At 40.8% G+C, this 26,042-nt stretch overlaps 1 protein-coding gene across 7 annotated transcripts in view; it reads left to right on the top strand.

Moving 5' to 3' along the window:
* Positions 1 to 26,042, top strand: part of SCN4A (sodium voltage-gated channel alpha subunit 4) — a 360,773-nt gene that overhangs the window by 145,148 nt on the left and 189,583 nt on the right. For all 7 annotated transcript variants that reach the window (XM_053699718.1, XM_053699730.1, XM_053699721.1 and 4 more), the window contains one exon: positions 22,959 to 23,100. In XM_053699718.1, coding sequence (XP_053555693.1) covers positions 22,959 to 23,100 — 142 coding nt within the window. The remainder of the gene's footprint in view (positions 1 to 22,958; positions 23,101 to 26,042) is intronic.

Raw genomic sequence — 26,042 nt, 5'->3', positions numbered from 1 at the left:
TTTTTACTTTGTAGACACTTATCTCTTATAGCACGCAGCCCACCATGTCATCCAAATGTAGTTATTATAGAGGTTGCTACAATGCAGAGCTGTCTACTACCACATGGAGACATCCCTCACTTTCTGTTTGTCTATCTACTTATCTGTTTACCTGCCTGACTGTTCACCCATCTGCCATCTAACCTAAATGTTATATATGACAGACAAATTCACATATGAAAACATTGTGTAGCAGCTTAGATTATTTTTTTTACTAAGTGATTCCAATTCATAACAAGGGCAACCGTTGAATTATAATTACCCACAACAAAAGAGGTAAGATAAACAGCACTCAAAAGGCTTATCAAGAAATGAGTCCTAAGACTGCAAAACAATGGGCATTTTTATAACAAAATGACAGTTTTAAATGTTTTGAAATCATTTCTTGTGTCTGCAGATCTTTTGCAATACAGAGATCATTTTCATGCATATACAAATATACTTTAATTTCCCTTTAAAGTTGCTATTCGAAGTTTTTTTTTTGGTACCTATGACTGAATATTGATATTCCAAAAAAAAAACCCATTTCTTAGAATTTCTATGGTTGACTGAACGACAAAGCTGAACTTGAAAATAACCCTCAAACTGATATTTTAATCTTTTGAGAAAAAAAAATCAGGAAACATGGAATTGAATAATCTGTATTCAAATGGAGTAATGCAAATGTCACTTTAGGAAAGATAGAGAGCCAGTATCATATCAGATGCTGAATATCTGTAACATTTGGCTACATTGTTGTGCTTCTGTGATCTTTAGCCCATAAAAATTGATCAGGCTTAAAAATATTTAAAAAATAAATAAATAAGGCAATGGCCCACATTTATGAAGCTGTCAACCATATATTCGGTTTAATCTTCATGAGTAAGATCACAGATAAATAGTAGATTACAGTTCTGATGCACCGTATGAAATAACCTCACATTTGGGTTCCTGTGTGGTTGTATGGTTTCTTTCAGGATAGAGTGACACATATTTTTCATGAGGGTATTTCCACGTGCACCAACAAATGTGCCTATTTTTAGTTACAGTTTCTTCAAAAAGTCCCAAACTGCTCCTAAATAGCTTTATACATTTGTCAAGACAGACGTCTTGCAGAGATAATACATGGTTTATAGTGAGCTTTAATGAGAGACTGCAGGTGAGGAACAAGGGAACCACTAACAGGCACCATTTGGGCACTGAGCCTTGCCTTATCATCTATAAAGAAAAAAACATAGTACAAATACTATGAGCAAAAGAAATATTATGGCAAACATCACAAGGGAACTATAAATGTGCTTTCTTCTGACTTATAAAGCCTGCCCTGCCCTTTTGTTTTGCGAGAGGAGTTACATATTCTGTTTACTTTGGAGTCACATTTGCATCAGTCGTACCGTCACGATTAGCATCCATTTGCATTGTCACACTCAATTTGACACTATCATTCACAGAGCCACCGCTTCATAAATGGGGTGAATATTTTGTCCTCTTAAAAAGATACAAGAGATATTAACCCCTTAATGACCACAATGTACCCTGTATGTCACTGGTTGTTAAGGGTTTTTTTCAGGACATAATAGCACAAGTCTAGCAAGAACACGCTATTAATGCCCTCCCTCCAGCAGGCTTTGTGGATTAGAGCAGTATCAACGCCGGTGGCAAGACCGCACTATAAAACAATCAAGTCCCAAAAAAAGGCCAGCGACATACAGGGTACGTCGCTGGTCCTTAAGGGGTTAAACTATACAAAATGACACCGCCCATATGAAGAACACTATATAAATATGATAAAATATTGTGTGCCTGACAAAAAAGGTTGAGTTAAAGCTGTTTTGAAACTAACATTAAAGTGATATTAAACAAATGCTAGATAGAATTAAGCATTCAAAGAAAAGATTAGTTTGAGAGCAACATGTAGATGTATTTTTTTAAAGTTTCATTAGCTGTTTAAATATTAACAAACTAAGGGTAAAGTTTTAGTATCTATAAAACAATGTGTTACCTTCTCTGCTGTGGCCAATTACGGACAGTTATAAACAAGTCACTGGAGTGTGTAGCCAATGGCTATGTGGAATATAACAGTGTTTTGCACTTCAATTTCTAACGGGAACTGAAAAGCTCACAATTTCAGAATGGGATTAAGGGAAAAGGGGACAAAATAAATAATGAAAGCATATTGCAGACTTTTTTATATATACAATTTATCATTTTATATTACCCTCTCAAACGGCTAGATTACGAGTTTTGCGTTATGAGGGGTGCGGTACTAACTTGCACGTTATTGTCACCGCTCACTTACCTACAGCGCTGGTATTACAGGTTTTCCTAAGCCCGGCGTTAAAAGGCAAGAGGTGAGCGTAGAGCAAAATTGAGCTCCATACCGCACTCCAATACCAGCGCTTCTTAAGTCAGCTGTGAGATGGTTGTACGTGCTCGTGCATGATTTCCCCATAGACAACAATGGGGAGAGCCGGCTAAAAAAAGTCTAACACCTGCAAAAAAGCAGCGTAAAGCTCCATAACGCAGCCCCATTGATTCCTATGGGGAAACTAAAGTTATGTTTACACCTAACACCCTAACATGAACCCTGAGTCTAAACACCCCTAATCTTACACTTATTAACCCCTAATCTGCTGCCCCCGACATCTACATTATATTTATTAACCCCTAGTCTGCTGCTCCGGACATCGCCGACACCTACATTATACTTATTAACCCCTAATCTGCTGCCCCAACATCGCCGACACCTACAGTATATTTTTTAACCCCTAATCTCCCGCCCCAATGTCGCCGCAACCTACCTACACTTATTAACCCCTAATCTTCCGTCCCCAACGTCGCCGCCACTATACTACATTTATTAACCCCTAAACACTAAAATAAAATTATTAACCCCTAGTCTAACCCTAACACCCCCTAACTTAAATATAATTAAAATAAATGTAAATAAAAATTCCTATCATTAACTAAATAATTCCTATTTAAAACTAAATACTTACCTATAAAATAAACCCTAAGCTAGCTACAATATAACTAATAGTTACATTGTATCTAGCTTAGAGTTTATTTTTATTTTACAGGCAAGTTTGTATTTATTTTAACTAGGTATAATAGTTACTAAATAGTTATTAACTATTTACTAACTACCTTGCTAAAATAAATACAAATTTACCTGTAAAATAAGACCTAACCTAAGTTACACTAACTCATATCACTACACTACAATTAAATAAATTACCTAAATTAAATACAATTAACTAAATTAAATCCAAATACCTAAATTACAAAAACAAACACTAAATTACACAAAATAAAAAACAAATTACAAGATATTTAAACTAATTACACCTAATCTAATAGCCCTATCAAAATAAAAAAGCCCCCCCCCCCAAAATAAAAAAAACCCTAGCCTAAACTAAACTACCAATAGCCCTTTAAAGGGCCTTTTGCGGGGCATTGCCCCAAAGAAATCAGCTCTTTTACCTGTAAAAAAAATACAAACAACCCCCCAACAGTAAAACCCACCACCCACACAACCAACCCCCCAAATAAAACCTTTCTAAAAAAAACAAAGCTCCCCATTGCCCTGAAAAGGGCATTTAGCTCTATTGCAGCCCAAAGCCCTAACCTAAAAATAAAACCCACCCAATAAACCCTTAAAAAAAAACTAACACTAACCCCTGAAGATCCACTTACCTGGAGAAGTCTTCATCCAAGCGGCAAGATGTCCTCAAGGAAGCCGGCAGAAGTGGTCCTCCAGACAGGCAGAAGTGGTCCTCCAGACGGGCAGAAGTCTTACAGTTTTGAAGAGCCGACATACATCCTCAACAAAGCCGGGAGAAGTCCTCAACGAAGCGGCAAGAAGTCCTCAGCGAAGCCGGGAGAAGTCTTCATCCAAGCAGGGAGAAGTCTTCATCCAGACGACATCTTCTATCTTCATCCATCCAGCGCGGAGCGGGACCATCTTCAAGACATCCGGCGAGGAGCATCCTATTTGAACGAAGTCTTCCTGAATGAAGGTTCCTTTAAATTACGTCATCCAAGATGGCATCCCTTAGGTTGAAAAAATCCTATTGGCTGATGCAATCAGGGTTTTATTTGGGGGGTTGGTTGTGTGGGTGGTTGGTTTTACTGTTGGGGGGTTGTTTGTATTTTTTTTACAGGTAAAAGAGCTTATTTCTTTATGGCAATGCCCCACAAAAGGCCCTTTTAAGGTAGTTTTTTATTTTGGGGGGACTTTTTTTTTTGATAGGGCTATTAGATTAGGTGTAATTAGTTTAAATATCTTGTAATTTGTTTTTTTATTTTGTGTAATTTTGTGTTTTTTTGTAATGTAGGTATTTGTATTTAATTTAGTTAATTTTATTTAATTGTAGTGTAAGGTTAGGTGTTACTGTAACTTAGGTTAGGTTTTATTTTACAGGTAAATTTGTATTTATTTTAGCTAGGTAGTTATTAAATAGTTAATAACTATTTAGTAACTATTCTACTTAGTTAAAATAAATACAAACTTACCTGTGAAATAAAACTAAAACCTAAGCTAGATACAATGTAACTATTAGTTATATTGTAGCTAGCTTAGGGTTTATTTTACAGGTAAGTATTTGGTTTTAAATAGGAATTATTTAGTTATTAATTGTAGGTTTTATTTAGATTTATTTTAATTATATTTAAGTTAGGGGGTGCTAGGGTTAGACTTAGGTTTAGGGGTTAATCATTTTAGTATAGTGGCGGCGACGTTGGGGCGGCAGATTAGGGGTTAATAAATGTAGGTGTATGGTATATGGCGTCGATGTTTGGGATGGCAGATTAGGGGTTAATCGCAAACATAATATTTATGTTTGCGATGTGGGAGTGCGGCGGTTTAGGGGTTAATATATTTATTATAGTGGCGGCGATGTCCGGTTCTGCAGATTAGGGGTTAAAAAAAACAGAATTTATGCTCACCTGATAAATTACTTTCTCTTGCGGTGTATCCAGTCCACGGATTCATCCTTTACTTGTGGGATATTCTCATTCCCTACAGGAAGTGGCAAAGAGAGCACACAGCAGAGCTGTCCATATAGCTCCCCCTCTAGCTCCATCCCCCAGTCATTCAACCAAAGGTTAGGAAGAAAAAGGAGAAACCATAGGGTGCAGTGGTGACTGTAGTTTAAACAAAACATTTTTCACCTGACTTAAATGCCAGGGCGGGCCGTGGACTGGATACACCGCAAGAGAAAGTAATTTATCAGGTAAGCATAAATTCTGTTTTCTCTTGCAAGGTGTATCCAGTCCACGGATTCATCCTTTACTTGTGGGATACCAATACCAAAGCTTTAGGACACGGATGAAGGGAGGGAACAAGACAGGTACCTTAAACGGAAGGCACCACTGCTTGCAAAACCTTTCTCCCAAAAATAGCCTCCGAAGAAGCAAAAGTATCAAATTTGTAAAATTTTGAAAAAGTATGCAGTGAAGACCAAGTCGCTGCCTTCCAAATCTGTTCAACAGAAGCCTCGCTTTTAAAAGCCCATGTGGAAGCCACTGCTCTGGTAGAATGAGCAGTAATAGTTTCAGGAGGCTGCTGGCCTGCAGTCTCATAGGCCAAACGGATGATGCTTTTCAGCCAAAAGGAAAGAGAGGTAGCAGTCGCTTTCCGACCTCTCCTTTTACCAGAATAGATAACAATCAAGGAAGATGTTTGTCTGAAATCCTTAGTTGCTTGCAAATAGAACTTTAGAGCACGAACTACATCAAGATTGTGCAACAGAAGAGGAAGAAAACCAGGTTTAGCACGCAAAACTACCTTATCTGCGTGGAACACCAGGTAAGGTGAATCACACTGTAAGGCAGATAATTCTGAGACTCTTCGAGCAGAAGAGATAGCTACCAAAAACAAAACTTTCCAAGATAACAACTTAATATCTATGGAATGTAAAGGTTCAAACGGAACCCCTTGAAGAACTGAAAGAACTAGATTTAAACTCTATGGCAGAGCCACAGGTTTATAGAAAGGCTTGATTCTGACTAAAGCCTGTGCAAACGCTTGAACGTCTGGTACCTCTGCCAGACGCTTGTGTAAAAGCATAGACAGAGCAGATATCTGTCCCTTTAAGCAACTAGCTGACAATCCTTTCTCCAATCCTTCTTGGAGGAATGATAAGATCCTGGGAATCCTAATCTTACTCCATGAGTAACCCTTGGATTCACACCAACAAAGATATTTCCGCCATATCTTATGGTAGATTTTCCTGGTGACAGGCTTTCTAGCCTGAATCAGAGTATCTATAACTGATTCAGAGAAACCACGCTTTGATAGTATTAAGCGTTCAATCTCCAAGCAGTCAGACGTAGAGAAACTAGATTTGGATGCTTGAACGGACCCTGTATTAGAAGATCCTGCCTCATTGGCAGTGTCCATGGTGGGACAGATGACATGTCCACTAGGTCTGCATACCAAGTCCTGCGTGGCCACGCAGGCGCTATCAAAATCACAGAAGCCTTCTCCTGCTTGATTCTGGCGACTAGACGAGGGAGAAGAGGAAACGGTGGGAAAACATAAGCCAGATTGAAGTACCAAGGCGCTGCTAGAGCATCTATCAATGCCGCCTTGGGGTCCCGGGACCTGGATACATAGAGAGGAAGCTTGGTGTTCTGATGGGATGCCATCAGATCCAACTCTGGAGTGCCCCATAGCTGGGTCAGCTGGGCAAATACCTCCGGGTGGAGTTCCCACTCCCCGGGTGAAAAGTCTGAAAACTCAGAAAATCCGCCTCCCAGTTGTCTACTCCTGGGATGTGAATTGCTGAGAGATGGCAGGAGTGATCCTCCGCCCACCTGATTATTTTGGTTACTTCCTTCATCGCTAGGGAACTCTTTGTTCCCCCCTGATGATTGATGTAAGCTACAGTCGTGATGTTGTCCGACTGAAATCTGATTAATTTGGCCGCAGCTAGTTGAGGCCATGCCTGAAGTGCGTTGAATATCACCCTCAGTTCCAGAATGTTTATCGGGAGAAGAGATTCTTCCCGAGACCATAAACCCTGAGCTTTCAGGGAGTCCCAGACTGCACCCCAGCCCAACAGATTGGCATCGGTCGTTACAATGATCCACTCTGGTCTGCGGAAACATATTCCCTGAGACAGGTGATCCTGAGACAACCACCAGAGAAGAGAATCTCTGGTCCCCTGGTCCAGCTGTATTTGAGGAGACAAATCTGCATAATCCCCATTCCACTGTTTGAGCATGAATAGTTGCAGTGGTCTGAGATGTATCCGAGCAAAAGGGACTATGTCCATTGCTGCTACCATTAATCCGATTGCCTCCATGCACTGAGCTACAGATGGCCGAGGAATGGAATGAAGAACTCGGCAAGTAGTTAAAAGTTTTAACTTTCTGACCTCCGTCAGAAATATTTTCATTTCTACCGAATCTATTAGAGTTCCCAAGAAGGGAAATTAAGAGAGAGAGAACAGCACTCCATGAGATAGAACAGAAGCTGGAATAACTTCCATGCATGTTCATTTTTATTAAATTCCTCAGGGTGCACGTTCTTTTTGCACACTATGCCCCTTCCCAGAGAAAAAATATCCTGAAGCATATCAGTCTGACCCTGCCCAATGACAGTCCAGCGCCAAAATACCAGGCAATTCTTCTCTGAACAAGGGAATCAACAACCCCAGACGACCGTTTCGGCCTCCTGTGGGCCTCGTCAGTGAGGTGCAGTTGTATCTCTCTAAGGGCAAGTGTGCATGGAGTCCACGTCTGGTTTCCCCATTACTCTTAGGGTGACCCAAGAATAATTTGCATAAAAATCAAGAGAGAGAGAACAGCACTCCATGAGATAGAACAGAAGCTGGAATAACTTCCATGCATGTTCATTTTTATTAAATTCCTCAGGGTGCACGTTCTTTTTGCACACTATGCCCCTTCCCAGAGAAAAAATATCCTGAAGCATATCAGTCTGACCCTGCCCAATGACAGTCCAGCGCCGAAATACCAGGCAATTCTTCTCTGAACAAGGGAATCAATAACCCCAGACGATCGTATCGGCCTCCTGTGGGCCTCGTCAGTGAGGTGCAGTTGTATCTCTCTAAGGGCAAGTGTGCATGGAGTCCACGTCTGGTTTCCCCATTACTCTTAGGGTGACCCAAGAATAATTTGCATAAAAATCAAGAGAGTATTGCCTGGTATTTCGGCGCTGGACTGTCATTGGGCAGGGTCAGACTGATATGCTTCAGGATATTTTTTTCTCTGTGAAGGGGCATAGTGTGCAAAAAGAACGTGCACCCTGAGGAATTTAATAAAAACGAACATGCATGGAAGTTATTCCAGCTTCTGTTCTATCTCATGGAGTGCTGTTCTCTCTCTTTCGATTTTTATGCAAATTATTCTTGGGTCACCCTAAGAGTAATGGGGAAACCAGACGTGGACTCCATGCACACTTGCCCTTAGAGAGATACAGCTGCACCTCACTGACGAGGCCCATAGGAGGCCGAAACGATCGTCTGGGGTTGTTGCTTCCCTTGTTCAGAGAAGAATTGCCTGGTATTTCGGCGCTGGACTGTCATTGGGCAGGGTCAGACTGATATGCTTCAGGATATTTTTTCTCTGTGAAGGGGCATAGTGTGCAAAAAGAATGTGCACCCTGAGGAATTTAATAAAAATGAACATGCATGGAAGTTATTCCAGCTTCTGTTCTATCTCATGGAGTGCTGTTCTCTCTCTTTCGATTTTTATGCAAATTATTCTTGGGTCACCCTAAGAGTAATGGGGAAACCAGACGTGGACTCCATGCACACTTGCCCTTAGAGAGATACAACTGCACCTCACTGACGAGGCCCATAGGAGGCCGAAACGATCGTCTGGGGTTGTTGCTTCCCTTGTTCAGAGAAGAATTGCCTGGTATTTCGGCGCTGGACTGTCATTGGGCAGGGTCAGACTGATATGCTTCAGGATATTTTTTCTCTGTGAAGGTGCATAGTGTGCAAAAAGAACGTGCACCCTGAGGAATTTAATAAAAATGAACATGCATGGAAGTTATTTCAGCTTCTGTTCTATCTCATGGAGTGCTGTTCTCTCTCTTTCGATTTTTATGCAAATTATTCTTGGGTCACCCTAAGAGTAATGGGGAAACCAGACGTGGACTCCATGCACACTTGCCCTTAGAGAGATACAACTGCACCTCACTGACGAGGCCCATAGGAGGCCGAAACGATCGTCTGGGGTTGTTGCTTCCCTTGTTCAGAGAAGAATTGCCTGGTATTTCGGCGCTGGACTGTCATTGGGCAGGGTCAGACTGATATGCTTCAGGATATTTTTTCTCTGTGAAGGGGCATAGTGTGCAAAAAGAACGTGCACCCTGAGGAATTTAATAAAAATGAACATGCATGGAAGTTATTCCAGCTTCTGTTCTATCTCATGGAGTGCTGTTCTCTCTCTTTCGATTTTTATGCAAATTATTCTTGGGTCACCCTAAGAGTAATGGGGAAACCAGACGTGGACTCCATGCACACTTGCCCTTAGAGAGATACAACTGCACCTCACTGACGAGGCCCATAGGAGGCCGAAACGATTGTCTGGGGTTGTTGCTTCCCTTGTTCAGAGAAGAATTGCCTGGTATTTCGGCACTGGACTGTCATTGGGCAGGGTCAGACTGATATGCTTCAGGATATTTTTTCTCTGTGAAGGGGCATAGTGTGCCAAAAGCACGTGCACCCTGAGGAATTTAATAAAAATGAACATGCATGGAAGTTATTCCAGCTTCTGTTCTATCTCATGGAGTGCTGTTCTCTCTCTTTCGATTCCCAAGAAGGGAACCCTTGTGAGAGAAGATAGTGAACTCTTTTTTACGTTCACCTTCCACCCGTGCGACCTCAGTAAGGCCAATACAATCTCCGTGTGAGACTTGGCTCTTTGAAAAGACGGCGCCTGAATTAAGATGTCGTCCAAATAAGGCGCCACTGCTATGCCCCGTGGTCTTAGAACCGCCAGAAGGGACCCTAGTACCTTTGTGAAAATTCTGGGAGCAGTGGCTAACCCGAATGGAAGAGCCACGAATTGGTAATGCTTGTCTAGAAAAGCGAACCTGAGAAACTGATGATGATCTTTGTGGATAGGAATGTGCAGGTACGCATCCTTTAGATCCACGGTAGTCATATATTGACCTTCCTGGATTATAGGTAAGATTGTCCGAATGGTCTCCATCCTGAATGATGGGACTCTGAGAAATCTGTTTAGAATTTTTAGATCCAGGATTGGCCTGAACGTTCCTTCTTTTTTGGGAACCACAAATAGGTTTGAGTAAAAACCCAGTCCTTGTTCTGCCATTGGAACTGGGTATATCACTCCCATTGTAAGTAGATCTTCTACACAGCGTAAGAACGCCTCTTTCTTTGTCTGGTCTGAAGACAGACGTGAAATGTGGAACCTTCCCCTTGGAGGGGAGTCCTAGAATTCCAGAAGATATCCCTGGGAAACAATCTCTAATGCCCAGGGATCGTGAACATCTCTTGCCCTGGCCTGAGTGAAGAGAGAGAGTCTGCCCCCTACTAGATCCGGTCCCGGATCGTGGGCTGCCCCTTCATGCTGTCTTGTTAGCAGCTGCAGGCTTTTTGGCCTGTTTACCCTTGTTCCAGCCCTGGTAAGGTTTCCAAGTTGCCTTGGGCTGTGAAGCTTACCCTCTTGCTTTGCAGCCGTAGAGGCTGAAGCGGGACCGTTCCTGAAATTACGAAAGGAACGAAAATTAGCTTTGTTTTTAGCCTTAAAGGGCTTGTCCTGAGGGAGAGCATGGCCCTTTCCCCCGGTGATTTCTGAAATAATCTCTTTCAATTCTGGCCCGAAGAGGGTCTTTCCTTTGAAAGGGATATTTAATAATTTGGATTTTGACGACACATCGGCCGACCAGGACTTGAGCCAAAGCGCTCTGCGAGCCATAATGGCGAAACCTGAATTTTTTGCCTCTAACTTAGCTAATTGCAAAGCGGCATCTGTGATAAAAGAATTAGCCAGCTTTAGAGCCTTAATTCTATCCATAATTTCATCGTATGAGGTCTCCGTCTGGAGCGAGTCCTCCAGCACCTCAAACCAGAAAGCAGCTGCAGTAGGTACAGGAATAATGCAGGCAATAGGTTGGAGAAGAAAACCTTGTTGAACAAAAATTTTCTTAAGTAGACCCTCTAACTTTTTATCCATAGGGTCTTTAAAAGCACAACTGTCTTCAATTGGTATGGTTGTGCGTTTAGCAAGTGTAGAAACAGCCCCCTCTACCTTAGGGACCGTTTGCCACGAGTCCCGCATGGGGTCAGTTATGGGGAACATTTTCTTAAAAATAGGAGGGGGAGCAAAAGGGACACCTGGTCTATCCCACTCCCTAGTAACGATATCTGCAACCTTCTTAGGGACCGGAAACGCATCAGTGTATACAGGAACCTCTAGGTACTTGTTCATTTTACACAATTTCTCTGGGACCACCATAGGATCACAATCATCCAGAGTAGCTAATACCTCCCTGAGCAATACGCGGAGGTGTTCTAATTTGAATTTAAACGCCAATGTATCTGACTCTGCCTGATGAGAAACCTTTCCTGAGTCGGAAATTTCTCCCTCAGACATCAAATCCCTCACCCCCACTTCAGAGCGTTGTGAGGGCGCATCAGATAAGGCTACCAAAGCTTCAGACTGCTCATAATCTGTTCTTAAAACAGAGCTATCGTGCTTTGCAGGGAAAACTGGCAGTTCAGATAGAAAGGCCGCAAGGGAATTATCCTTGACTGCCGCTAGTTGTTGCAATGTAATAGGGGCAGACGCACTAGAGGTACTAGGCATCGCTTGAGCGGGCGCAACTGTTTGTGATTCATGGGGAGAGGTAGACGGACTATCCTCATTACCTTCAGTCTGAGAATCATCTAGGGCCACACTTTTAAGTGCAACAATATGATCTTTAAAGTTTATAGACATATTAGTGCAATTGGGACACATTCTGAGAGGGGGTTCCACCATGGCTTCTAAACACATTGAACAAGGATTTTCCTTAGTGTCAGACATGTTTAAAAGACTAGTAACATACACAAGCAGGCTTGGAAAACACTTTAATCAAATAAAAAATACAATTTGAAAAAAACGTTACTGTGCCTTTAAGAGATAAAAAGAGCACACAATTTTACCAAACAGTGAAAAATGCAGCAATCCTTATGACATTTTCACAGTATGTACCTAAGACCTTAATATGATTGCACCACAAGTTGCAGAACGATTAACCCCTTAATTTCCAAACCGGAGCAGTCTAAAGCCAACAACCGGTTATATAACTACAGCAACCTGCCACAGCACTGCTGTGGCCCTACCTGCCCTTAGGGATCAGATTTGGGGGAAAAAAAGCTTCTTTTAGGCCTTCAATCAGCAGCAGGACCCTCCATGAGAAGCAGCATGAACTTGTCTTTCAATTCTAACTGCGCATCTGAGGCGCAAAATTAGGCCCCTCCCACTCCTCAGTCCTGTGTGGGAACAGCAATGGATTTTAGTTACAACATGCTAAAATAATCTTCCTCTCAGCAGAATTCTTCATCTTTTTTCTGCCAGAGAGTAAATAGTACAAACCGGTACCATTTAAAAATAACAAACTTTTGATTGAAGAATAAAACTACAATTCTAACACCACATTCACTTTACCCTCCCGTAGAGAGACCCTAGTGCTTAGAGCCGACTGGGTGGATGGGGGGTGGAGCTAGAGGGGGAGCTATATGGACAGCTCTGCTGTGTGCTCTCTTTGCCACTTCCTGTAGGGAATGAGAATATCCCACAAGTAAAGGATGAATCCGTTGACTGGATACACCTTGCAAGAGAAATTTATTTTAGTGTTTGCGATGTGGGGGGCCTCGGTTTAGGGGTTAATAGGTAGTTTATGGGTGTTAGTGTACTTTTTTGCACTTTAGTTAAGAGTTTTATGCTACGGCGTTGTAGTGTAAAACTCTTAACTACTGACTTTAAAATGCGGTACCAGTCTTGACAGGAGAGGGTGTACCGCTCACTTTTTGTCAGACTCGTAATTCCGGCGCTATGCAAGTCCCATTGAAAAAAAGAGGATACGCAATTTACCTAAGTGGATTTCCGGTATTTCCAAGTCTGGCCAGAAAAGTGAGCGGTACACCTGTACCTGCAAGACTCGTAATACCAGTGGGTGTTAAAAAGCAGCGTTAGGACCGGCCAACGCTGCTTTTTAAGCCTAACGCACAACTCGTAATCTAGCCGTATATTTTTTATTTGTATAGGTATCTCTCCCATTTAAGTATACCTTTAGTTTTTTTCCATTAGATTTATCATTTGAATGTATATAATCATCTTGGAAAGTGTTTTTTTTTACATTTTAACATTGTTCCATGTTTCAATTTGGTGCTTTTTCTTATTTTGACTTTAGAGTAACCTTGACCTGTTTAAACATGTTAATGTCCTTTATTCTGTGTTGCTTCATACAGATAGTGTGCTACAGTTGTTTTGTTTTTTTCTTTTTTGTGTTTTGTGAATGTTTTTTTTAAAAAAAAGAAAATAAAAGTTTCTGAAGTTACTAACGCCTAGATTGCGAGTTTTGCAGTAACAGGGGTGCGGTGCTAATGAGCTTTTTTTTCCCACCACTCCCTTAAGACAACGCTGGTATTACAGGTTTTTTTAAACCTGGCGTTAGCCGCAAAAAGGTTAGCGTAGAGCAAAATTTAGCTCCACATCTCACCTCAATACCAGCGTTGCTTAAGTCAGCGGTGAGCTGGCTAAACGTGCTCGTGCACGATTTCCCCATAGTAAACAATGGGGCTGAGCTGGCTGAAAAAAAAACTAACACCTGCAAAAAAGCAGCGTTCAGCTCCTAATGCAGCCCCATTGTTTCCTATGGGCAAATAAATTTTATGTCTGCACCTAACACCCTAACATGAACCCCGAGTCTAAACACCCCTAATATTACACTTATTAACCCCTAATCTGCTGCCCCCGCTATCACTGATACCTACATTATATTATTTACCCCTAATCTGCCGCTCCGGACACCGCCGCCACCTACATTATACTTATGAACCCCTAATCTACTGCCCCCAACCACGCCGACACCTACATTATAGTTATTAACCCCTAATCTGCCGTTGCCAACGTCGCCGCAACTATATTAAATTTATTAACCCCTAATCTGCCGCTGCCAATGTCGCCGCCACTATTATAAATTTATTAACCCCTAAACCTGTCTAACCCTAACCCTAACACCCCCCTAACTAAAATATAATTTAAATTAAACGAAATAAATTTACCATAATTAAATAAATTAATTCTATTTAAAACTAAATACTTACCGATAAAATAAACCCTAAGCTATAAACCCTAAGCTAGCTACAATATAACTAATAGTTACATTGTAGCTATCTTAGGATTTATATTTATTTTACAGGCAACTTTGTATTTATTTTAACTAGGTAGAATAGTTATTAAATAGTTATTAACTATTTAATAACTTCCTAGTTAAAATAAAGACAAATATACCTGTAAAATAAATCCTAACCTAAGTTACAATTACACCTAACACTACACTATCATTAAATAAATTACCTAAACTACCTACAATTAATTACAATGAAATTCAATAAACTAAAGTACGGAAACCCCCCCCCCCCACTAAATTACAGAAAATAAATTTTTTTTTTTTTTTAAACTAATTACACATACTCTAATCCCTCTAATAAAATAAAAAAGCCCTCCAAAATAATAAAATTCCCTACCCTATACTAAATTACAAATAGCCCTTAAAAGGGCCTTTTGCGGGGCATTGCCCCAAAGTAATCAGCTCTTTTACCTGGAAAAAAAAGACAATACCCCCCCCAACATTACAACCCACCACCTACACACCCAACCCTACTCTAAAACCCACCCAATCCCCCCTTAAAAAAACCTAACACTAACCCCTTGAAGATCACCCTACCTTGAGACCTCTTCACCCAGCCGGGCACAAGTGGACCTCCAGAGGGGCAGAAGTCTTCATCCGATCCGGGTAGAAGAGGTCCTCCAAGTGGCAGAAGTCTTCATCTAGACGGCATCTTCTATCTTCATCCATCTGGAGCGGAGCGGGTCCATCTTCAATCCAGCCGATGCGGAACCATCCTCTTCAAACGAAGTCCAAGCGAAGAATGAAGGTTCCTTTAAATGACGTCATCCAAGATGGCGTCCCTTGAATTCCGATTGGCTGATAGGATTCTATCAGCCAATCGGAATTAATGTAGGGAAAAGCCTATTGGCTGATCCAATCAGCCAATAGGATTGAGCTCACATTCTATTGGCTGTTTTTTCTACCTTAATTCCGATTGGCTGATAGAATCATATCAGCCAATCGGAATTCAAGGGACCCCATCGTGGATGACGTCATTTAAAGGAACCTTCATTCTTCGCTTGGACTTTGTTTGAAGAGGATGGCTCCACATCGACTGGATTGAAGATGGACCCGCTCCACTCCGGATGGATGAAGATAGAAGATGCCGTCTGGATGAAGACTTCTGCCGCTTGGAGGACCTCTTCTGCCCGGATCGGATGAAGACTTCTGCCTCTCTGGAGGTCCACTTGTGCCCGGCTGGGTGAAGGTAGGGTGATCTTCAAGGGGATAGTGTTAGGTTTTTTTAAGGGGGGATTGGGTGGGTATTAGAGTAGGGTTGGGTGTGTGGGTGGTGGGTTGTAATGTTGGGGGGGTATTGTCTTTTTTTTCCAGGTAAAAGAGCTGATTACTTTGGGGCATTGCCCCGCAAAAGGCCCTTTTAAGGGCTAGTTGTAATTTAGTATAGGGTAGGGAATTTTATTATTTTGGGGGGCTTTTTTATTTTATTAGGGGGATTAGAGTAGGTATAATTAGTTTAAAAAATTGTAATTCTTTTCTCTTGTAAGATGTATCGAGTCCACAGATTCATCCTTACTTGTGGGATATTCTCCTTCCCTACAGGAAGTGGCAAAGAGAGCACCCACAGCAGAGCTGTCTATATAGCTCCTCCCTTAGCTCCACCCCCCAGTCATTCTCTTTGCCTACTCTAAGTACTAGGAAGGGCAGAGCTAGTGTGGTGACAAAAATGTTAAGTTTTTTATTTCTCAAGCAAAAGTTTGTTATTTTGAATGGTACCGGTGTGTACTATTTACTCTCTGGCAGAAAAGGGATGAAGATTTCTGCAAGGAGGATGATCTTAGCACTTTGTAACTAAGATCCACTTCTGTTCTCACAAGGGCTGAAGAGTACAGGAAAACCTCAGTTGGGGGAACGGTTTGCATGCTAAGCTGCATATGAGGTATGTTCAGTCTATATTTTTCTAGACAGACTGTGTTAATTCTAGAAAAGGCTGGCAATATTCCCATGAGGGAAGGGTAAGCTGTATTCAGACACTTGGATAGGAATTTCAGCTTGCATGAAGGGCTCATTAGTTACTGGTGACACTGTTATGAAAAAACGTTTTTGTTTATTCAGTAAATGATGCAATTATAACGTTTTTTTGAAGGGACTAAAGGGGTCATTGTGGCTTGTTTTTGGGGGTTTTAGCCCACATAGTTAATTAAGAGACACTCTGGTGTTTTTCTGATAGGCCTCAAAACATCGAGTGAGGTGGGAGGGGCCTATTTTCGCGCCTCAGTTGCGCAGTTTCTTTTCCTCAGAGACATCTAACTGCTTCTCCAGAGGTTCCTGCTGTGTTTGAGGGCTGTAAAATAAGTTTTTTCCCCCACAAATCGTTCTGAAGGGCAGGTAGGAGCCACAGCTGAGCTGTGGCAAGGTGCTGAAAGTCCTTTTTACCGGTTTTGATGTTTTTTCAATCCGGTTTTGCCATTAAGGGGTTAATTGTTTATTTGCATAGCTGTGCAAAGTTACTAAGGCTTTATGATGCTACTGTAAAAATTTCGTTAAGTTTACTGCTTTTTTACACTGTTTTGCAGAATTTGTGCAGCTTTTTTTCTCTTAAAGGCACAGTACCGTTTTAATTCTAAGTGTTATTTACTTTGATTACAGTGTTTTCCAAGCTTGCTTGTTACATTACTAGCCTGTTTAACATGTTTGACACCAAGGAAAATCCTTGTTCAATATGTTTGGAAGCCATTGTGGAACCCCGTCTTAGAATGTGTCCCAATTGTACTGATATGTCTATAAACTATAAAGAACATATATTAGCACTTTAAAATAGAGCAATAGATGATTCTCAGTCAGAAGTAAATGAGGGTTCGCCATCTAGCTCTCCCCAAGTGTCACAACCAGTAACGCCCGCACAAGTGACGCCAAGTACCTCTAGTGCGTCAAATTGTTTTACTTTTCAAGACATGGTCACAGTTATGAATACAACCCTCACAGAGGTTTTATCTAAACTGTCTGGTTTACAAGGAAAGCGGGACAGCTCTGGGTTTAGGAAAAATGCTGAGCCGTCTGACGCTTTAGTAGCCGTATCTGATATGCCCTCACAATGCTCTGAAGTAGGGGTGAGGGATTTGTTATCTGAGGGAGAAATTTCTGATTCAGGAAAGACGCTTCCTCAGACAGATTCTGATATGACGGCCTTTAAATTTAAGCTTGAACACCTCCGCTTATTGCTCAGGGAGGTATTAGCAACTCTAGAAGATTGTGACCCTATAGTGGTTCCAGAGAAATTGTGTAAAATGGATAAATACTTAGAGGTTCCTGTTTACACTGATGTTTTTCCAGTCCCTAAGAGGATTGTGAATATTATTACTAAGGAGTGGGATAGACCAAGTATTCCTTTCACTCCCCCTCCTGTTTTTAAGAAAATGTTTCCCATATCTGACACCATGCGGGACTCGTGGCAGACAGTTCCTAAGGTGGAGGGAGCTATTTCTACTCTGTCTAAGCATACAACTATACCTATCGAAGACAGTTGTGTTTTCAAAGATCCTATGGATAGAAAATTAGAGGGTCTCCTGAAGAAAATTTTTGTTCATCAGGGTTTTTCTCTCCAACCTATTGCGTGCATTGTTCCTGTAACTACTGCAGCTGCTTTCTGGGTTGAGGCTCTAGAAGAGGCTCTTCAGATGAAGACTCCATTAGAGGAGATTATGGACAGAATTAAGGCCCTTAAGTTGGCTAATTCTTTTATTACAGATGCCGCATTTCAACTGGCTAAATTAGCGGCAAAGAATTCAGGTTTTGCCATTTTAGCATGCAGGGCGTTATGGCTTAAGTCCTGGTCTGCTGATGTGTCATCTAAATCTAAACTTTTGAACATACCTTTCAAAGGAAAGACCCTATTCAGGCCTGAACTGAAAGAGATTATTTCAGACATCACTGGAGGGAAAGGTCATGCCCTCCCTCAGGATAGATCAAATAAGATGGGGACCAAACAAAATAATTTTCATTCCTTTCGGAACTTTAAGAGTGGTCCCGCTTCAGCTTCCACTGCTGCAAAGCAAGAGGGGAATTTTTCCCAATCCAAGTCAGTCTGGAGACCAACCAGGCTTGAAACAAGGGTAAACAGGCCAAGAAGCCTGCAGCAGCCTCTAAGACATCATGAAGGGGTAGCCCCCGATCCGGGACCGGATCTAGTAGGGGGCAGACTCTCTCTCTTCGCTCAGGCTTGGGCAAGAGATGTTCACGATCTCTGGGCTTTAGAAATTGTGTCCCAGGGATATCTTCTGGAATTCAAAGACTCCCTTCCAAGGGGGAGATTTCACATTTCTCAATTGTCTGTAAACCAGACAAAGAGCGAGGCATTCTTACGCTGTGTAGAAGACCTACATACCATGGGGGTGATCCGCCAAGTCCCAAAAGAGGAACAGGGGCTAGGGTTTTACTCAAACCTGTTTGTTGTTCCCAAAAAAGAGGGAACTTTCAGACAAATCTTGGATCTCAAAATTCTAAACAAGTTCCTCAAAGTTCCATCATTCAAGATGGAGACTATTCAGACTATTCTACCTCTGATCCAGGAGGGTCAATATATGACTACCGTGGACTTAAAGGGTATCTACACATCCCTATTAACAGAAATCATCATCAATTTCTCAGATTCGCCTTTCTAAACAGGCATTATCAGTTTGTGGCCCTTCCTTTCGGGTTGGCCACGGCTCCCAGAATTTTCACAAAGGTGCTAGGGTCCCTTCTGGTGGTTCTACGACCACGGGGCATAGAAGTGGCGCATTATCTAGACGACATCTTAATTCAGGCGTCGACTTTCCAGCTAGCCAAGTCTCACACGGACATCGTGTTGGCTTTTCTGAGATCTCACAGGTGGAAGGTGAACATAAAAGAGAGTTCTCTCTTCCCTCTTTCAAGAGTTTCCTTTTTAGGGACTCTGATAGATTCGGTAGAAATGAAAATATTTCTGACGGAGGTCAGAAAATCAAAACTCTTAACCACTTGCTGAGCTCTTCATTCCATTCCTCGGCCATCAGTGGCTCAGTGTATGGAGGTAATCAGACTCATGGTAGCGGTAATGGACATAATTCCTTTTGCCCGCCTACACCTCAGACCACTGCAACTATGCATGTTCAAACAGTGGAATGGGGATTATGCAGATTTATCTCCTCAACTGCATCTGGACCAGGAGACCAGAGATTCTCTTCTCTGGTGGTTGTCTCAGGACCACCTGTCTCAGGGAATGTACTTCCGCAGACCGGAGTGGCTCATTGTAACGACAGATGCCAGCCTGCTAGGCTGGGGTGCAGTCTGGAACTCCCTGAAAGCACAGGGCTTATGGTCTCGGGAGGAATCTCTTCTTCCAATAAACATTCTAGAACTGAGAGCGATATTCAATGCGCTTCAGGAGTGGCCTCAGCTTGCTGCGGCCAAATTCATCAGGTTTCAGTCGGACAACATCACGACTGTAGCTTATATCAATCATCAAGGAGGAACAAGGAGTTCTCTAGCAATGATGGAGGTAACCAAAATAATCCGATGGGCAGAGGATCACTCTTGCCATCTCTCAGCAATCCACATCCCAGGAGTAGAGAACTGGGAGGCAGATTTCCTAAGTCGTCAGACTTTTCATCCGGGGGAGTGGGAACTCCATCCGGAGGTATTTGCCCAGCTGATTCAGCTATGGGGCACACCAGAATTGGATCTGATGGCGTCCCGTCAGAATGCCAAACTTCCTCGTTACGGGTCCAGGTCCCGGGATCCCAAGGTGGTACTGATAGATGCTCTAGCAGTGCCTTGGTCCTTCAATCTGGCCTATGTATTTCCACTGTTTCCTCTCCTCCCATGTCTGGTTGCCAGAATCAAGCAGGAGAGATCTTCGGTGATTCTGATAGCACCTGCGTGGCCACGCAGGACTTGGTATGCAGACCTAGTGGACATGTCCTCGGTTCCACCGTGGACTCTGCCAATGAGGCGGGACCTTCTAATCCAAGGTCCGTTCACGCATCCAAATCTAATTTCTCTGCGTCTGACTGCTTGGAGATTGAACGCCTGATTCTATCAAAGCGTGGTTTCTCTGAGTCGGTCATTGATACCCTGATTCAGGCTAGAAAGCCTGTCACCAGGAAGATCTATCATAAGATTTGGTGCAAATATCTTTATTGGTGTGAATCCAAAGGTTACTCGTGGAGTAAGATTAGGATTCCTAGAATATTGTCTTTTCTCCAAGAAGGTTTGGAGAAGGGATTATCAGATAGTTCCCTTAAAGGGCAAATATCTGCTTTGTCTATTCTACTACACAAACGACTGGCAGATGTCCCAGATGTTCAAGCATTTAGTCAGGCTTTGGTCAGAATTAAGCCTGTATTTAAGTCTGTTGCTCCGCCTTGGAGCCTAAACTTACTCCTTAAAGTTCTTCAAGGGGTTCCGTTTGAACCTACGCATTCCATAGATATTAAGCTTCTATCTTGGAAAGTTTTGTTTTTAGTAGCTATCTCTTCGGCTTGATGAGTTTCTGAGCTATCTGCTTTACAATGTGATTCCCCTTACCTTGTTTTCCATGCAGATAAGGTGGTTTTGCGTACCAAACCTGGGTTTCTTCCTAAGGTTGTTTCTAATAAGAATATCAATCAAGAGATTGTTGTTCCTAGATTTTCGTCAAACATCTTCATTGTTTGTTGTTTATTCTGGTAAACGGAGAGGTCAAAGGGCTAAGGCTACCTCTCTTTCTTTTTGGCTGAAAAACATCATCCGTTCGGCCTATGAGACTGCTGGACAGCAGCCTCCTGAAAGTATTACTGCTCATTCTACTAGAGCTGTGGCTTCCACATGGGCTTTTAAAAATGAGGCTTCTGTTGAACAGATTTGTAAGGCGGCGACTTGGTCTTCGCTTCATACTTTTTCCAAATTTTACAAATTCTATACTTTTGCTTTTTCGGAGGCTATTTTTGGGAGAAAGGTTCTACAAGCAGTGGTGCCTTCCATTTCAGGTCCCTGTCTTGTCCCTCCCTTCAGCCGTGTCCTAAAGCTTTGGTATTGGTATCCCACAAGTAAGGATGAATCCGTGGACTCGATACATCTTACAAGAGAAAACATAATTTATGCTTACCTGATAAATTTATTTCTCTTGTGATGTATTGAGTCCACGGCCCGCCTTGTGTTTTAAGACAGGTATATATATTTTTATTTTAAAACTTTCAGTCACCACTGCACCCTATAGTTTCTCCTTTTTCTTCCTAGCCTTCGGTCGAATGACTGGGGGGTGGAGCTAAGGGAGGAGCTATATAGACAGCTCTGCTGTGGGTGCTCTCTTTGCCACTTCCTGTAGGGAAGGAGAATATCCCACAAGTAAGGATGAATCCGTGGACTCGATACATCACAAGAGAAATAAATTTATCAGGTAAGCATAAATTATGTTTTTTTATTTTCTGTAATTTAGTGGGGGTTTTTTTCGTACTTTAGTTTATTGAATTTAATTGTAATTAATTGTAGGTAGTTTAGGTAATTTATTTAATGATAGTGTAGTGTTAGGTGTAATTGTAACTTAGGTTAGGATTTATTTTACAGGTATATTTGTCTTTATTTTAACTAGGAAGTTATTAAATAGTTAATAACTATTTTATAACTATTGTACCTAGTTAAAATAAATACAAAGTTGCCTGTAAAATAAATATAAACCCTAAGATAGCTACAATGTAACTATTAGTTATATTGTAGCTATCTTATGGTTTATTTTATAGGTAAGTATTTAGTTTTAAATAGGAATAACTTATTTAATTGTAGTAATTTTATTTAGATTTATTTTAAATTATATTTAAGTTAGGGGGGTTAGGTTTAGACTTAGGTTTAGGGGTTAATACCTTTAATATAGTAGCAGCGACATTGGGGTGGCAGATTAGGGGTTAATAAATGTAGGTAGGTGTCAGCGATGTTAGGGACGGCAGATTAGGGGTTAATAAAATGTAACTAGTGTTTGCGAGGCGGGAGTGCGGCGGTTTAGGGGTTAATATATTTATTAAAGTGGCGGCGATGTCCGATCAGCAGATTAGGGGTTAATATATTTATTAAAGTGTTTCCGATGTGGGGGGGGGCTCGGTTTAGGGGTTAATAGGTAGTTTATGGGTGTTAGTGTACTTTTTAGCACTTTAGTTAAGAGTTTTATGTTACGGCGTTAGCCCATAAAACTCTTAACTGCTGACTTTTAAATGCAGTAGGAGTCTTGACAGGAGAGGGTCTACCGCTCACTTCTTCCAAGACTCGTAATACCGGCGTTAGGCAAATCCCATTAAAAAGATAGGATACACAATTGACATAAGGGGATTTGCGGTATGCTCGAGTCGCGGAAGAAAAGTGAGCGGTACACCTGTACCTGCCAGACTCGTAATACCAGCGGGCGTTAAAAAGCAGCGTTGGGACCTCTCAACGCTGCTTTTTAAGGCTAATGCAAGACTCGTAATCTAGGTGTTAATGTTTTGTTTTTACTATATAACTGTATACCTGGTTTTTACTGGCAAATACAATTGGTAGATACAGGTAGGTCTTATTTGGTGGAGCATATACTTCAGAAATATAACGGGTTTGCAATGTTTTGGTGCCTTGCCTACAGGAGATGCCCAGAAAACTTTGTTTGCATAAAAACCGGGAGAAATCCAAACTATGGATACACAAGTTATGATTCATTCAGCTGGGCCTTCCTGTCTCTCTTCAGACTGATGACCCAGGACTACTGGGAAAACCTTTTTCAGCTGGTAAGTCTGTATCCTCTTTGTTTAAATAAATGCTTACTTCCTCTCTGAAGCTAAACTTGGTCATTGAACTGTATTTCTTTCATGTAATTAGCAAGAGTCCATGAGCTAGTGACGTATGGGAAATACATTCCTACCAGGGGGGGCAAAGTTTCCCAAACCTTAAAATGCCTACAAATACACCCCTCACCACACCCACAATTCAGTTTTACAAACTTTGCCTCCCATGGAGGTGGTGAAGTAAGTTTGTGCTAGATTCTACGTTGATATGCACTTCGCAGCAGGCTGGAGCCCGGTTTTCCTCTCAGACTGCAGTGAATGTCAGAGGGATGTGAAGGGAGTATTACCTATTGAATGCTATGGTCATCCTATCGGGCATCTATTTCATAGGTTCTCTGTTATCGGTCGTAGAGATTTCTTCTCCTACCTCCCTTTTCAGATCGACGATATACTCTTATATACCATTACCTCTACTGATTCTCGTTTCAGTACTGGTTTGGCTATCTACCATATGTAGATGAGTGTCTTGGGGTAAGTAAATCTTATTTTTTTGTGACACTCTAAGCTATGGTTGGGCACTTTATATGTAAAGTTCTAAATATATGTCTATAAACTTATATTTGCCTTGATTCAGGATAATCAGTATTCCTTTCAAATTCAGACTGTCAGTTTCATTATTTGGGATAATACATTTCAATTATTTTTTTCTTTACCTTGAAAATTTTCAATTGACCATTTTTTCCTGCGTGCTGTTAGGCTCGCGGGGGCAGAAAATGTTTCTTTTTATTGCGTCATTTTTGGCGCGGACTTTTTTGGCGCAAAAAATTGTCATTTCCAGCGCCGTAGTTGACGCCGGAAGTTTTATTCTGTTAACGTCATTTTTTGACGCATGCGTATTCAGACATTTTTGTGCGCCAAAAAATGTGGGCGTCGGTTTCGGCGTCAGAGGATGTGGCGTCATATTTTGCGCCAAATATATGGGCGTTGTTTTTGGCGCCAATAATGTGGGCGTCGTATTTGGCGCCAAAAAATGTGGGCATCTTTTTTGTTCCACTTTTTTCCTCACATTATTTAAACCTCACTTTTTTATTGCTTCTGGTTTCTAGAAGCTTATTATTTTGCATTCTTTCCCATTCCTGAAACTGTCATTTAAGGAATTTGATAATTTTGCTTTAAATTTTGTTTTTTCTATTACATATTGCAAGATTTCACTGTTCCTGTTTCAAAATGTACTAAGGGATTCCATTGACTGAGTTCAGTCCTACCAAAGCTAAGTTCATTTATTTTCAATGTTATAAATGTTTATCTTTAGCTATGGTTTGTTATAAGTTTCATGTTAAACTTTTATATGCAGAATCCATTAGTATTTATGTTTTATATATTGCTATTCTTTTTACATCTTATGTACAAGAAATACTTAGAAGATTTATAAGAATATTTTTCTGATTCTATTTTAAAGGCTTTGTCTGACTTTGTGCCTTCTAATAAAATTTTTAGGTCTTTTTCAAACTTCTTTTTTAATTATTGAAGTTTCAAATGACCAACAACATACTAATTTATCCTTCTCTGATGATGTTTTTTTCTCATTCAGAATTTTCTTTATCAGATATTGACACTAACAAATCTACTTTTTTATTTTTTTATTAAAGTACATTTGTTCTTTGTTGAAAAGGTGTTGATTATTTTGGATATTAAGGTAACTAGTTCTTTTTCAAGACTAGCTAACATTTTATTTCTGCTTATTTATTCTTCTGTGTTTTCAGAGGTTTTTTTCCAGTTCCTCATACTAGGGAATGGAATAGGCTGAGAATTTTCTTTTATTCCTTCTTCAAAGGTTTTAAACTATATTCTTTGCTGGCAGTTAAATTCAATTTGGAAGGTTCTCCAATTTATTGGGGCTATCTCTACTCCTACTAATTATGCTATTGTTTCTATAGCAAAATAGTATTTATTTTCCTTTAGATGGTTGTATCTTATTTATGGAAAATTATTTAGTTTCAGGTACTTTTCTTGGACCTGTGATTTATTTGGATGATGTTGCAATTGCTTCATTTTTTCTGTTTACTTTAAGATCAAGTATCAGATTATGATTTATTTTAGCATTGTTAAAGGGACACAATTTACTAGACTAGGTGCTGTTGCATTTGTCTTGTTGTTTTGCATTTATTGATTAGGCAAGTCCAGTGTATTGACTGGTCCTTTAACTGGACTATCATGCTAATAATTTCATTTTGTGTCTTCATTTTTTTGAATATTTTCGCAAATGAGGTTTAATCTATGTCTTTAGCTGTTTTAGCTAGAAGAATTTTGTGATTTCTAAAAATCCATATTTCTTTTGTTCTAAAATAATCAATTATTTGTTTTATAATTGGATTCAATTCTTAAATGTTACTCTGGGCTTCAAGATTGAGTTCTAAGACTAAAACTTTAAGCTTATATTAGTTTGGTTGTTCTTATTAAGGAACGAATTCCTGAATTCTTTCCCAAGTAACATGTTTTTAATTGGAAATTTTTCAGTTCGAAATCAGCTCCCTAAAATTGCAATGTTTGTGCCGTATTCCAGCTTGGCTGGTAAGGGGCAGGTTAAGACTTTTTTGAAATTTATTTGGTTCTATTCAGTCCAAATTTCTTTGATTTTATTCCAGTAAGGCTAACACTTTCTTTAAGTGTGTTTCGGTCCTATATATTTTGGGTACTGTTGAAGCATGGCTGATCACCCGTAGGGTTCAAGCGCTGCTCAGACCTGGAATCTTCTGGGGTATTTCTTCCAGTTCCATTTTTTAGAAACTGTGTTTTGGAGTTTTATTCAAACTATTCTGCCTTTTTTTGGTCAGTGATAGCATTATTTGTTTTCATTAGATACAATAAATGCATATTTTCATTTTTCTGTTTTCATTCAGATTATTTTCTGAGGATGCGGAATCTCATATGATTCACTTTGTTCT

Source organism: Bombina bombina, chromosome 1, assembly GCF_027579735.1.
Source record: "Bombina bombina isolate aBomBom1 chromosome 1, aBomBom1.pri, whole genome shotgun sequence".
NCBI lineage: Eukaryota > Metazoa > Chordata > Amphibia > Anura > Bombinatoridae > Bombina > Bombina bombina.
This window is presented reverse-complemented; position numbering and strand designations above follow the sequence as displayed.